This window comes from Jaculus jaculus, chromosome 11 (assembly GCF_020740685.1).
Source record: "Jaculus jaculus isolate mJacJac1 chromosome 11, mJacJac1.mat.Y.cur, whole genome shotgun sequence".
In the NCBI taxonomy this organism is placed as follows: Eukaryota; Metazoa; Chordata; class Mammalia; order Rodentia; family Dipodidae; genus Jaculus; species Jaculus jaculus.
Genome location: NC_059112.1, coordinates 16189409 through 16203877, shown reverse-complemented (window position 1 = coordinate 16203877; position 14469 = coordinate 16189409). Strand labels below are relative to the sequence as shown.

The 14469-nt window shown below is 46.2% G+C and overlaps 1 protein-coding gene across 1 annotated transcript in view; it reads right to left on the bottom strand.

Annotated features, from left to right (window-relative positions):
* Positions 1-14469, bottom strand: part of Usp46 (ubiquitin specific peptidase 46) — a 76161-nt gene that overhangs the window by 11796 nt on the left and 49896 nt on the right. Inside the window, exon 5 of the mRNA XM_045161694.1 lies at positions 4393-4469. Coding sequence (XP_045017629.1) covers positions 4393-4469 — 77 coding nt within the window. The remainder of the gene's footprint in view (positions 1-4392; positions 4470-14469) is intronic.

Below are 14469 nucleotides of genomic sequence, written 5' to 3'. Positions count from 1 at the left end.
TACTTGGAATCTCAGCTTTCTCCTCCAAGCGCCCATTGTTATAAACTCAATCCAAAACCCTCCTTCCTCTCCCGCCCCTGATCAATGACATCAGAATCTCTCCAGGGAAACAGGCATTGTTCTGTTTGAACCTTCCCAAAAACCCCCCGTGCTGCCAGGGTCCAGACCAGCTGTTCAATTCCATTGTCACCTAGATGCTAGCACGCATATGCGGAATCTTTCCAGAAACAGATTCTGAGCTCTGAGCACAGAGACTGTTGCGTTTCTACTGAGAGTGCAGGTGATGAGGGGGGGCCACTCCATGCTGCCTGTTTGAATCGTGTTGTCGTCCGCTTCTTCTTGCTGGCAAGCACCCAACCAAGAGCGGCTTGTGGGTTTATTTTGGCTTGCAGACTCCAGGGGAAGCTCCACAATGGCAGTGGAAAACGTGGCATGAGCAGAGGCTAGACGTCACCCTCTGGCCAATATAAGGTAGACAATAGCAACAGGAGAATGTGCCAAACACTGGCAAGGGGAAACTGGCTATAACACCCATAAGCCCACCCCCAACAATACACTGCCTCCAGGAGGCTGCAATCCCACCTTGCCACCAGCTGGAGACCTAGCATTCAGAACACCTAAGTTTATGGGGACACCTGGATCAAACCACCACAAATAGGGGACAGCTGGAGCCATGTATTTTAAGCCTTAGTGGAATCACCATCACCAGGACGAGAATTAAAGACGGAGGTCCAGATTTCCTGCTGGACTTTTGCATTATGGCCTATGCCTCTTTTCTTACCTTACCACCGTCTCCTGGTGACTGACGCATACACCACAATTGGAGGACCACTGACTTGAGAGAGGGTTGAGGGGGAGGGGCAGCCCCTGTGGAAATCAGTATAAAGGTTCTTCAAAAGACTAAAAATAGGGCTGGAGAGATGGCTTAACAGTTAAGGCGTTTGCCTATAAATCCGAAGGAGTCCGGTTCAATTCTCTAGGACCCACGTAAGCCAGATGCACAAGGGGTACATGCGTGTGCAGTTTGTTTGCAATGGCTAGAGTTCCTGGCCCCACCTCTTTCTCTCTTTTTCTCAAATAAATAAAAAATATTAAAAAAAAAAAAACCTAAAAATAGGACTACCCCACGATCCAGCTGTGTGTCTCCTGGGCATACACCTGAAGGACTCTAAATCGACATTATCGCAGAGATCCTTGCACACCTGTGCTGACCGTGGCTCCACGTACAATACAGCCAAGCTGTGGGACCAACCTAGAGGTCGAGCAACGGTGAGCGGGTAAGGAAATGAAGACACAATTTAGACGTAACGAATGAAACCATGGCATGTAGGAACACGGAGCTGGACACACAACACTGTCGTGTTAAGTAAAACAGGTCAGACTTAGGCAAACACTGCATGTTTTCTCTCATATCCAGAATCTAGATATGTTGGAGAGCATATGTGTGTGTGTGTGTGTGTGTGTGTGTGTGTGTGTGTGTGTGTGTGAGAGAGAGAGAGAGAGAGAGAGAGAGAGTATGATGGAAATAGGAAGGAGGTATGTGGGGGAAGGAAAAGAGGAAAAAAGCAAGAGAGAATAAAGGGATGCATGTGATATGAATGTAAAAGTGATTATTTGAGAGAAGAGAAGGGGAAGGAAATAATAAGGGTAGGGAGGGGAGGGGAGGGAGAGAAGGAAAGGGAAGGGAGGGGAGGGGAGGGGGAGGAGGGAAGGGGAGGGGAAGGGACTAGGAAGAGGGGGAGAAAAGGAGGATGGAGGAGGGCGAATAAGAGAAAACTGTAATAATGCATTATGTGCATGAAAAGGCCACGATGAAACCCATTATGTATACATTAACTAGAAAAACACACCATAAAAAGAAATCTTTAAGTAAGGAAATAGCACATTACAATAATAAAATTAAAACACAGATCAGAGAAATAGAATAAAGAAGCAACAGGAATGCATGTATGTGATCTTTGTACGTGAAATGAGTTTCTCCAAACAGGTAGGAAAGGGATTCTTTTGAAGAAGATTAATTTTCAAATGGAAAGAGCTTGAGCAGAATTCAAAGCGCGCTCCTGTAACACCTGGCTGACCACCACCACCCCACCCCCCCACCCTACCCCCCCCACCCCCGGCCCAGGAGGGAGAGACTGGGGAATCTGAAGTGACGGGAAGGTGGTTTTAAAATGCAGCGCTCTGCTCTCAGAGGACAAAGCTAAGATGCTACAATAGAGCCAAGGGGACCTACAAAAGCACCAGAAAGGCTCCACAAGGGCGAATGAGACAAACTTTATGTATTCTAAGTCTTTGCCTGTGGGCATCCCTGAACTTTTCAAAAGATGGGGGGAGGGGTGGAGAGAGAGAGAGAAACCTCTTAGCATCTTCAGTCTTATGAGTAGCTTATCTTGCCTCAGACACAGAACTGTGTATGATATATGAGAACCAGGGCTCAGCTACAGTGTGGATTTACAGCTCTGCTAGATCTGCACCTGGATTTAACTACTTAATGCTATTTCTCCGGGACAAAAGTTCAGTGAAAGGATGCTGCAATCTGTCACCTAAGACCCTTCTGGAAGGCAGGCATGGGGATAATACAAGCAAGCTTCACAATTTCAGCTTGATTCCCTGCGTCATAAAAGTAGACCAAAGAGAAATCACAACCTAAGAGCTAAGTAGATGTGATGTTCAAGGAAACTCCTAACTCTAACTTGAAAAGCAAGGAAAACAAAATTGATGCAAACCAAATTACATCACGAAAAGGGGCCAAGAAAGGTCACTGTCATTCCTTCTCTTTTGTCTCAAGAAGAGATTTATAAAAATAACATAACCATATATTCCTTGGGTCTCTCCTGCACTTCGTTTTGACGAGCCAGGCCAGACGCCATCACAGAACCCCCAGTGAATGGCAACAGCTGACCGACTTCTCTTTCTGCGCCCTTGAATACAGGTTACACAAGTCAGTCAAGGTCAAGTATGGGGGAAAGAGAAAACTGTTGGGTGCCGGGCGTGGTGGCGCACGCCTTTCATCCCAGCTCTTGGGAGGCAGAGGTAGGAGGATCGCCATGAGTTCGAGGCTAGCCTGAGAGTACACAGTGAATTCCAGGTCAGCCTGGGCCATAGTGAGACCCTGCCTCAAAAAGAAAAAAAAAAAAAAAAAAAAAGAACTCTAAGCAACCAAACAACAACAAAAACCCTGAGGAGCCCTTATCAGGAATACTAGTCCGGCCTGTGCAATCAAGATGATCCACTGATGTCTAAAAGGCATTTGGGCTAAAATAATAATAATAAAAATAAATAAATAAATATAGTAAGGCTGGGTGTGGTGGCGCATGTCCTTAATCTTAGCACTCAGGAGGCAGAGGTAGGAGGATCGCCGTGAGTTTGAGGCCACCCTGAGACTGCATAGTGAATTCCAGGTAAGCCTGAGCCAGAGTGAGACCCTACCTCAAAAACCTAAAAATAAATAAATAAAAATAAAAGGCATTTGGGGGCTATGACACACCATCCCACGCCAGCTTTCCCATTCCCAACTCTCTTGCCTTCATCAGGGATGCAGGACCAAGAAAGGGAAATACAGAAACAAAACTCTGCACTAAATTTCTCCCCGTCACATGGTTCCTAAAAGGCTGAAGTTAGAACTGCGGACTCTGCCCTCTATCTGTCTGATTTCCACACAGCCACTACCCACCTGCCTTCCAACAGCCTAGGAATTTCCTAGGGGGCGGGGAAACGCTAATGAAGAATTTCCTTCCATGAATGATCTCCACAGAATATTAAAACATGGAAGAAGGGGCTGGAGAGATGGCTTAGTGGTTAAGGCATTTACCTGTAAAAGCCAAAAGATCCTGGTTCAATTCCCCAATACCCACATAAGCCAGCTGCTCAAGGAGACGCATGCATCTGAAGTTTGTAGTGGCTGCAGGCCCTGGCGCACCCATTCTCTCCCTCCCTCCCTCTCTCTCTCTCTCTCTCTCTCATAAGTAAATAAAATATATATTAAAACATGGAAGAAAAGACAATTCCCTCATTGTCTCTCAAAGTACATAAACTTTAACATAATACAAGAGATGATCCTGGAAAAAGAAAGTAATGGTTGGTACATGTAGCATTTATTAACTCGAGGGAGAGAGATGAAGCCAAAAACATACATGCGCAGTAAAGTGCTGTTTCTAACAATAGTGACTAATGACTTCCACCTGATCCACTCTCAGGTCTGTGGAAATCCTCTCCAGACCACATACGTTTACCTTGAATCTCTCTTTGGGGAAGAAATAGAAACTAATAGAACTATGTTGGCTCAAGAGCAGGAAAGATTACATCTTGAAGAAATATCAGTTTTTTATTGCCCTCGTTTATTGACTAGCTGGGATCAAAAGCTTAAAGCAAAGCCAGAATCCGGGAGGTTACCTCAGACAGTGGGTAATGGAAGTGTTCTGCTCCACATCCACAGAAAGATCAAGGAAGTCTTCATCCTTGCTACTCACCTGAAACAAACAGAACAAAGCATGAGAGAGAGAGAGAGACTGCAAGAAAGAAAGAGAGAAGGGCGGTATATTAGGCACAAAATACATAGCCAACATAGGAGCTAAAACTTTACACATTCAGTGTTCACAGGTAACCCACCATGTGACATTCGTGGGTAACCCAACACCCAGGAGCAGTAACAGTCCGGAGGGCTGGCTTCCTCGTGGAACCAGTTAGCTCAAAGACCCCCCCAATTCCACATCTGCAGCTCAAGCTCATCTCTATCATAATTCTGACTCAAAAATTTAATCACTAAAATCTCACCCAGAATTCTCTCCAGTTATTTTTCCCTTGTTCGACTCAGTATCAAACAGAAGCACACCCCAGACTGACAGAGGATAGAAACAGGAACAGAACAAGGGGGGGGGGGGCTGGAGAGATGGGGCAGTAGTTAAAGGTGCTTGCTTGCAAAGCCTGCCAGCCTGACCTTGATGCCCCAGTTGCCACGTAAAGCCAGAAGCACAAGGTGGTGCATGCATCTGAAGTCCATTTTCAGTGGCAAGAGGCCCTGGTGCACCCATACTCAGTCACATTCTTTGTCTCTTCCTCCATCCCAAAACCAAATTTAAATAAAAATATTTAGAAAAGTATGATGAGATGACTTAGTGGTTAAGGTGTTTGCCTGTGAAGCCTACAGACCCAGGTTCGATTCTCTAGGTCCCACATAAGCCAGATGCACATGGTGGCACATTTGTCTGGAGTTCTTTTGCAGTGGCTAGAGGCCCTGGCGTGCCCATTCTCTCTCTCTAATGAAAATTAAAAAAAAAAAAAATGAGGGGCTGGAGAGATGGTTTGGCAGTTAAGCACTTGCCTGTGAAGCCTAAGGACCCCGGTTCAAGGCTCGATTCACCAGGACCCACATAAACCAGATGCACAAGGTGGCACATGCATAGGGAGTTCATTTGCAGTGGCTGGAGGCCCTGGCGTGCCCATTGTCTCTCTATCTCTCTGCCTCTTTCTCTCTCTGTCTGTAGCTCTAAAATAAATATTTTTTTAAATATTTATTGTTCATTTTTATTTATTTATTTGAGAGCAACAGAGGAAGAAGCAGAGAGAGAGAGACAGAGACAGAATGGGCGCGCCAGGGCCTCCAGCCACTGCAAACGAATTCCAGATGTGTGCGCCCCTTTGTGCATCTGGCTAACGTGGGTCCTGGTGAATCGAGCCTCGAACCGGGGTCCTTAGGCTTCACAGGCAAGCGCCTAACCGCTAAGCCATCTCTCCAGCCCAATAAATATTTTTTTTAAAAAATTTAGAAAAACAACAAGAAACAGAAAACTCCACCCAGAATGATCCCCCTCCCCCTTCACTAAGTCTAGTTGCTCGACTTCGCTCACTTCTTTGTGTATCTGTCATCAAACCACATGCAGGGGCCAGAGAGCTGAGTGTCACAATGATTACCTTCCGAGCTGTTCTTTAGCCTGAAAGTGGTCATCAGGCACAGAGCTGTCTGTGATAAGCCACCCCTGAGCCAGCCTAGTGCCCCAGCCACACAGCCCATCATGACGTGGCCACACTCAGCCCAGCTAGCTCACTGGCCCAGTGGTTCCGTGGCATATGCCACAGGTCCCACGCTCGTGCCGTGTCTCATTCTCATGAAAGCTTTCCACACTCCGCTTTTACTGTCATGGTCTTGGAGTGGGAAGGATAAGTTGGTCCAGCAGCAAATCTGAAGTGTTCAGTCAATGGGCAATAAGATGAAAATCACGCTCATTCAAAAGTGTGACATCTTGGGCTGGAGAGATGGCTTAGCGGTTAAGGTGCTTGCCTGCAAAGCCAAAGGACCTTGGTTTCAATTCCCCAGTACCCAAATAAGCCAGATGAAGAAGGTGGCACATCCATGTGGAGTTTGTTTGCAGTGGCTGGAGGCCCTGGTGCGCTCTCTCTCTCTGTCTCTCTCCCCCTCCCCTCCTTCCCTCTCTCAAACAAATAGATAAAAATAAATTTTAAGGGCTGGAGAGATGGCTTAGCGGTTAAGCGCTTGCCTGTGAAGCCTAAGGACCCTGGTTCAAGCCTCGGTTCCCCAGGTCCCACGTTAGCCAGATGCACAAGGGGGCGCACACGTCTGGAGTTCGTTTGCAGAGGCTGGAAGCCCTGGCGCGCACATTCTCTCTCTCTCCCTCTATCTGTCTTTCTCTCTGTGTCTGTTGCTCTCAAATAAATAAATAAATAAAATAAATAAATACATTTTTTAAAAAGTGTGAAATCTCCCTGATGATCCCAGATTCCTGGAAATCATCTAAAGAAATATTGAATTGTACATACACTCTTTGATAATGCTATAGGTATGCACCAAAATAGACTATGGGCCAGATTGTAAAACCTATATATCCTATCCCTGCTCCCGTAAGGAAGATAATTTCGAGTCAATTAAATTCTCCATACTTTGGTTCCCTCATGAGTAAAAGTGAGGATAGGATGAATATCTCATAAGGTCTTTGTAAGAATGAAAAAAATATATATATATAGCGGTTTAGGCACTTGCCAGTGAAGCTTAAGGACACAGGTTTGATTCCCCAGTACCCACATAAAACCAGATGCACAAGGTGGCACAGGCATCTGGAGTTTGTTTGCAGTGGCTGGAGGCCCTGGCATGCTCACTCACTCTCCCTCTTTGCCTCTTTCTCTCTCTCTTCTCCCACTTTCAAATAAATAAATGAATAAAATGTTTTCTTTAAAAAAAAGAATGAAATAACACATGGAAAGTACTTTCATTATTACTTGTTAATATTTTGTTATTCAGTTACTTGAGAGAGAGAATGAATATGATGGGGTGCAAGGGCCTCCTCTGGTTTTATGTGGATACTGGGGAATTGAACCTGGGTGATTGTGCTTTGCAAGCAAGTGTCTTTAACCACTGAGCGAGCCATCTCTCTAGTCCAGAAAGTGCTTTGAAAAGCGAGCATTCAACAAATGGGAAGAGAGCAAACCTTTTAAATAGAATAAAACAGTCAAAGAGTTGTAGGTAGGAACTAGAGAGACAGCTCACAATATAAAACAGTTCGGTACCAGCATGAGGGCCTGAATTTGGATCCCTAGAACCCACGTAAAGGCAGAGGCGGCAGCTTGAGTGTCTGTGGTCCGAGCATGCGTACGGTGGGATGGGGGATCCCCAGAAGCTCACAGGCCAGTTAGCCTGGTGAGTACAGCAGTGAACAAGGGACTGCTGCAGACAAGGTGGAAAGGGAGATTGAAGAGCAGAGGCTGTCTTCTGACCTCCACACACATGCTGTGATACAAGCGTGTGTGCACACACTCACACACACACACACACATTCACACAGAGAGAGAGAGAGAGAGAGCTGAAAAAAATTATTCAAGACCATCCTTGGTTACTTAGCAGATTTGAGTGTAGCCCGGGCTACACAAGACCTTATATCCAAAAAAAAAGGTTGGAAGCAGATTATTGCTGAGCGGGTAAAAAGCCTAGATGTGCGAGCTTAACAATCCGCATTCAATCTCTCCAGCACCCATGTTAGAAAAGAAAGCCAGAGCCGGGCGCAATGGCGCACGCCTCAAATCCCAGCACTCGGAGGCAGAGATAGGAGGATCGTCATGAGTTCGAGGCCAGCGTGAGACTACATAGTGCATTCCAGGTCAGCCTGGGCTAGAACAAGACCCTACCTTGAAAAAACAAAAAGAAAAGAAAACCGGGCATGGTTGTGCTTACCTGTATCCCCAGCAATGAAGGGCCAGAGATAGGAGGATCACAGGGGCTTGTATGGTTAACCAACTGAACTGAAAAATGGTGACCTCCAGGCACAGAGGGAGACTGTCTCAGGGAAATAAGGCGAAAAAGAAATTGGGTGTCCTCCCCTAGTCTTCACACATCTGCCCCTGCATACACATGCGTACGTGTACCACCACCTCTACACACACACACACACACACACACACTCTGCTTCTTGGAGCAGAGCCAGGAAGAAGGAAAACTACCCAAGGGTGAACCCACCACTTCTGCTGTTGCCACTGCTGACTGGCACTCATTGGTGTTTCTATTGAACAGCAAAAAAGCAGGAATATGTGAAGAATTAGCATTACATGGACAAAGGACGGGTAACATGTGATCGAAGGGCAAGGAACTTCTGACCCCAAGTAATTCTTGAAACACTGGTTAAAGAAAGGCACTTAGGGGCTGGAGAGTTGGCTTAACGGTTGAGCCTGTGAAGCCTAAGGACCACGGTTCAAGGTTCGGTTCCCCAGGACCCACATAAGCCAGATGCACAAGGGGGCGCACGCGTCTAGAGTTGGTTTGCAGTGGCTGGAGGCCATGTCGCGCCCATTCTCTCTCTCTCTTTCTTTCTCTCTCTCTCTCCCTTTCTTTCTGTGTCTGTTGCTCTCAAATAAATAAGAAAACAAAACATTTAATTAAAAAAGAAAGGGACTTAGCGGTATGACATGTGAGGCTCTACTGACCCAGAGCACAAACATGTACATCGCTGTTCACATCTCAATCACGCGAAGACCACCTGTTGGTTTCAACACTTCTGTGCGCAGTTGGTTACTTCCGACGTGTGTTGTTTTCAACCCCACGGTCAGCATCGTTCACGCTGCCCTGGGTCCGGACGGCAACCAGTCGCTGAGGCCGTAGGGTGAAGAGCATGGCTTAGGATGCCAGTCAGCATCTCTAAACACTCCCTGTCAACATCAGCCCTCTGTGCTGCTCAGGAAAAGGTGAACTCTGGCAGGAGAACCTGACTGCATTATTTTAAGCAAGCTAAGCATCTGGGTATGTATGGTGAGCTTCAAGGCAAGTTTTAAGACGGGAACTTAGCAGGAGGAAGTATTCCCACGGGGTTTTTTTTTTTTTTTTTTTGTCCATAGTTCATTTCCATATTTCATTTTCACAGTTTGTTCTTATAATTCATTCACACATGCAATGAATTTTAAAAATAAGAGAAATAAGCCAGGCATGGTGGAAAGACTTGAAACCTTAGCCTAAGAGACGCCTTGCAGTGCTGTAAGTACAGCTTGATGGACTATTCTGGTCAGAGTTGAAAGACCTGAATGCAGTTAAAAGTATGGACTGTGAGGTTTGGCTTATGAGGGTGAGACAGAGCTTTGCCTGGACTGGGCTAGCAGTTTATGTGGGAAGCTTGCTGTTATGCCTGTGTCCTGAGAAATTGTGCAGGGTTGCTTTGCATAGAAATGAACTGGTATGAGCAGAGGGATATGGCACAGGGGGAAAAAAAAAAACTTTGGGTGAACTGCTGCCCGTTCATCTGCAATTAAGAGATTACAACTTTTGAGATTGGGCCAACTGACCTGCACTGGGGTAACAGGAAGAATATAGACTCTTTTGAAGGGGCCTGAGTGCCCAAAGAGTGTCCTGTTCTTCAAAGTCTGCTTTATTCCCCCCTGGATTAACAAATTGGCATCCCCACCTGGTATTGCGGAGCATAAGAAATGCAGGAAAGAGAGGGTCATTGAGTTTGCAACATGGTCTTGTGTTTTGGAAATGGCCTTGGGCAGTGTGAAGCAGGTTTGCTGGATGCCTGCATGGAGACCCGATGGGGCCATAAAGATGAACCCTGGCTTGCAGTGGAGACCTAATGGAGATGCCAGGACCACAAGATGGCTACTAAGGAAAATTGCCAGCCCCATGAAGTTTTCCAGGACTGTGAATAGCCTAGCTGGAGGAGCAGAATTGGAACTCCAGAGACTTGTTGCTGGTTAGAATTATTGGACTTGGAGATTTGTCGCTGGCTAGAGTTGTTAGATTTGAAGCTTCAGAGTTTGATGTTTGCCCTTGTTGCTTTAAATCTTGCATTGGTTGAATATTTCTTTGCTACGTCCAATGCCATCTTGTGAATGTTTATTCTGTGCCATTATTGGTTTTGGGGGAATTTTTTTGTATAATAGCTCAGTTAAAAGACCTTGGACTATAGGGATGTATGAATATCATTGGAATTGGTAAAAACTATGGGGACTTTTAAAGTTGGACTGAATGCACTATATTTTATATCATGTATGGATATCAGTTTATGGGGGCCAGGGGCAGAATGTGGTGGTTTGATTCAGGTGTCCCCCATAAACTTAGGTGTTCTGAATGCTAGGTTTCCAGCTGATGGAGATTTGGAAAGTAACGCCTCCTGGAGGCCATGCATTGCGGACTTATGGGTGTGATAGCCAGTTTCCCCATGCCAGCGTTTGGCACACTCTCCTGGCCCTGTTGTCCACCTTATGTGGGCCAGGGGGTGATGTCCACCCTCTGCCCATGCCATCGTTTTCCCCTGACATCCTAGAGCTTCTCCTCAGGCCTGTAAGCCAAAATAAACTTCTTTTTCCCACAAACTGCTCTTGGTCAGGTGATTTCTACCAGCAATGTCAACCTGACTGCAACACGAGGTGAGCCAGATGCACAAGGTGGTACATGCATCTGGAGTTTGGCACGCCCATTATCTCTCTCTAAATAAATAAATACAAAATATTAGTAACATTACCAACTACCATACCTAACAATCCGGCAATGAGTAAACTCTAGCGTTCTCTCTCTTCTTGAGGCGGAAGGGACTATTGAGACAATTGCCAGGATAGAAAGTCACCTTCCCCACACAAGTCTACTACAGCTGTCTCCAAGGAAACAGAGATCACTAAGAGATTCTAATACTCTCAGTGACATCTTAAACATGGAGCTCTTCCTCTCCAGGCCCCCAACAAATGCAGTTCAATAACAGGAAGAGATCCGGCTTGTTGTCTTAAAATAATCACAAGTCAATTAACAGAAGGAATCAACATTTAGGCCATACATATAAATCATGAGCTTTGGGCTGGAGAGATGGTTTGGCGGTTAAGGTGCTTGTCTGCAAAGACTAAGGACCCAAGTTTAATTCCCCAGTACCCACATAAGCCAGATGCACAAAGTAACACATGCTTCTGGAGTTCATTTGCAATAGCTAGAGGCCCTCGTGCATCCATTCTGTCTGTCTGTCTGTCTGTCTGTTTCTCTCTCTCTCTGCTCGCAAACAAATAAATCTAATTTTAAAAAATCATGAGCTTTGGTAAGCCTTGATAAGTAAGGCTGTCTTCAGGTGTGCTTCTAAATTTCCTGAGTTAGTGGAAAACATTCCACAGGGCGCAGCCATGGTGACAGTTAGCTTGCTGGCAAGGTACCCATGGGGAAGTAGCCATCTGAAACTCTGCCCCTGGCGTCAGCTCCAAGTTGCTGGGACACATATCTAACCAGACACAGCTTATGGGAGGAAGGGATTTATTTCAGCTTACAGACCCAGGGAAACTCCACCAATGGCAGATGAAGCTGCCGACTTCCGTAGATCCAAGCAGAGGAAAAAACAAAACGAAAAACTGCAGCAAGCAAACACCAACAAGCCAAAGCCCTGGAGCTCAAATTGCTTTCTCCACACCTGTGGGCTAAAATCAAGAGCTGCCCCTAAACAAACCTTGGGGCTGGTCCCTAAGATCTGTCCCCAAGTGACACCTCCTCTTTACAGGCTGCTGGAGACTTAAGCAGGAAGCTTACTTAGCCTTAATCAAAATTACCTTGAGGGTTGCCGGGTGTGGTGGCGCACGCCTTTAATCCCAGCACTCGAGAGGCAGAGGTAGGAGGATCCCCATGAGTTCAAGCCCACCTTGAGACTCCATAGTGAATTCCAGGTCAGCCTGGGCTAGAGTGAGACCCTACCTCGAAAAACCAAAAAATTAAATAAAATAACACCTTGAGGCTATGGGGTGGGGACATCCATTCACACTGGAACCACCACAGGCCGGGAATCTCCACTGAGTTAGCGACCTCCTCTATCACCCTGCTTCGCCTTATGTCTGCCTAGGCCTCAGAAGCTCTGTTGGACCCACTGGGACCTCTGCACCTCTGCCAACAAAGCAACAGGGGCTGTGCAATTGGTCCTTAGTAAAGCAGCTGTTTTTGTTGTTGTTGTTTAATTTATATTTGAGAAAGAAAGAGGCAGGTAGCGAAAGAGAGAATGGATGCGCTCGGGCCTTCAGCCGCTGCAAACGAGCTTCCAGAAGCATGCTGGCCCCCCCCCCCTTGTGCATCTGGCTTACGTGGGTCCCAGGGACTCAAACCTGGGATCCTTCAGCTTTGCAGGCTAGAGCCTGAACCGCTAAGCCATCCCTCCAGCCCAGTAAAGCAGTTTTTAGAGCAACATTTTGGCTCCATCAGTGCAATAAAGGACAGGCAAGGGAGCAGTTCACCTAGAGTGGGAAATCCTGCGGCCCCGATTGTGAAGTGCTTTTGTCAAGGTCACGTGGTCAAGTCAGCCCTGGCTAAGTCCCCTCTCCCAACCGGCCACAGCGTGAAATCATCCATCTCCACACACCTTTCGGTTGACATCTGCACTGCAACATTTACAAAGAGTGAGGCCCGGGCAAAAAAACAGTCATTGTTTTCAGAAAACATGAAGACTGCCACAGAGGTTTTTCCCAATTGGAGGTGTAAGAGAATTTGGCAGGGACAAAGGCAAGGTGCCCCCCCCCCCCCCGCCCAAGGGACCTAGGGCAGCTTAACCCACTGTGAGGTTTCACAAACGTGGGCCTTGGCCATTCCGACTGAACTGAGCACACAGCATACCCTACAAGCATGCTCCAAGGGGCCTTCGTTGGGCTTTCTCACTGAGTCTTCTCTAACACTAAGTCCTGCTCATTTGTATAGCAGAATAAAAGCCTGCGGGCCATGTACTTTCTTAGAAAGTAGAGGGCTTTCTAACAATTAGAACGGGCTAAAAATAGAATGTGCCCGTTGAAGATTGGGTTTCCAGGTTCTGGCCAGAGTCCATGGGATGCTGTAGACCAAGTAAGTGGAACCTCACAGAACAGATCTGGGCTTCGCTCAGACTTAGGGAGGGGCTGGGGAGAGGGCTCAGTGGTTATAGACCCTCATGTGCAAAGCCTTCTAGGCCAGCTTAGATTCCACAGTAACCATGGCAAGTCTGGCACGCGAAGTGTGGCACAAGTGTCTGGAGTTTGCCAACAGTGGCAAGAGGCTCTGGAATGCCCATTCTCTCTCTACCTGCCTCTCTCTCTCTCTTTCAAATAAATAAGTAAAAATAAAATATTTTTAAAATAAATAAGTAAAAACTAAGTCAAGCTAAGGGAGGAGAGAAAATGGAGGCATGCTAAAGTGTTAGCACTCTCTGACTCGGGATAATGTCTGCATGGGTGCTACGCTATTCTCTCTGCTTTTGTATTTATTTGAATTTTACTGGCATAAATGGAAGGAGAAAAGGAGAGAAGAGGGAAGGAGGAGGAGGGTAGAGCTCTAGAAAGATATTTTTTTTTTTAAGAAATTGCTTTGCAAAGATATATTTTTAAATATTCAGAGCTGTGGGTTAATGTGATCACAATTTTTAGAAAATGGTACAAATTTATCATCTCTGGGTGGGAAGAGTGCTGGTAATTTTTAGTCGCTTTCTTATTTAGCAGTGTTTTCTAATTGTTTCTACAATGAACATAATAGAATGTGTTTACCAACATTGTTGAAAAGGACATTAGAGGGCTGGAGAGATGGCTTAGCGGTTAAGCACTTGCCTAATGAAGCCTAAGGACCCTGATTTGAGGCTCGGTTCCCCAGGACACATGCTAGTCAGATGCACAAGGGGGTGCACGCATCTGGAGTTCATTTTCAGTGGCTGGAGGTCCTGGTGCACCCATTCTCTCTCTCCATCTCCCTCTTTCTCTCTCAAGTAAATAAATAAAAAGGAAAAATATAGGGCTGGAGAGATGGCTTAGCAGTTAAGCCCTTGCCTGTGAAGCCTAAGGACCCTGGTTCGAGGCTTGGTTCCCCAGGTCCCACGTTAGCCAGATGTACAAGGGGGTGCACGTGTTTGGAGTTCGTCTGCAGTGGCTGGAAGCCCTGGCACGCCCATTCTCTCTCTCTCCCTCTATCTGTCTTTCTCTCTGTGTCTGTCGCTCTCAAATAAATAAATAAAAAATGACCAAAAAATAATATAAAAAAAGGAAAAATATGAAAAAAGAAAAAATATA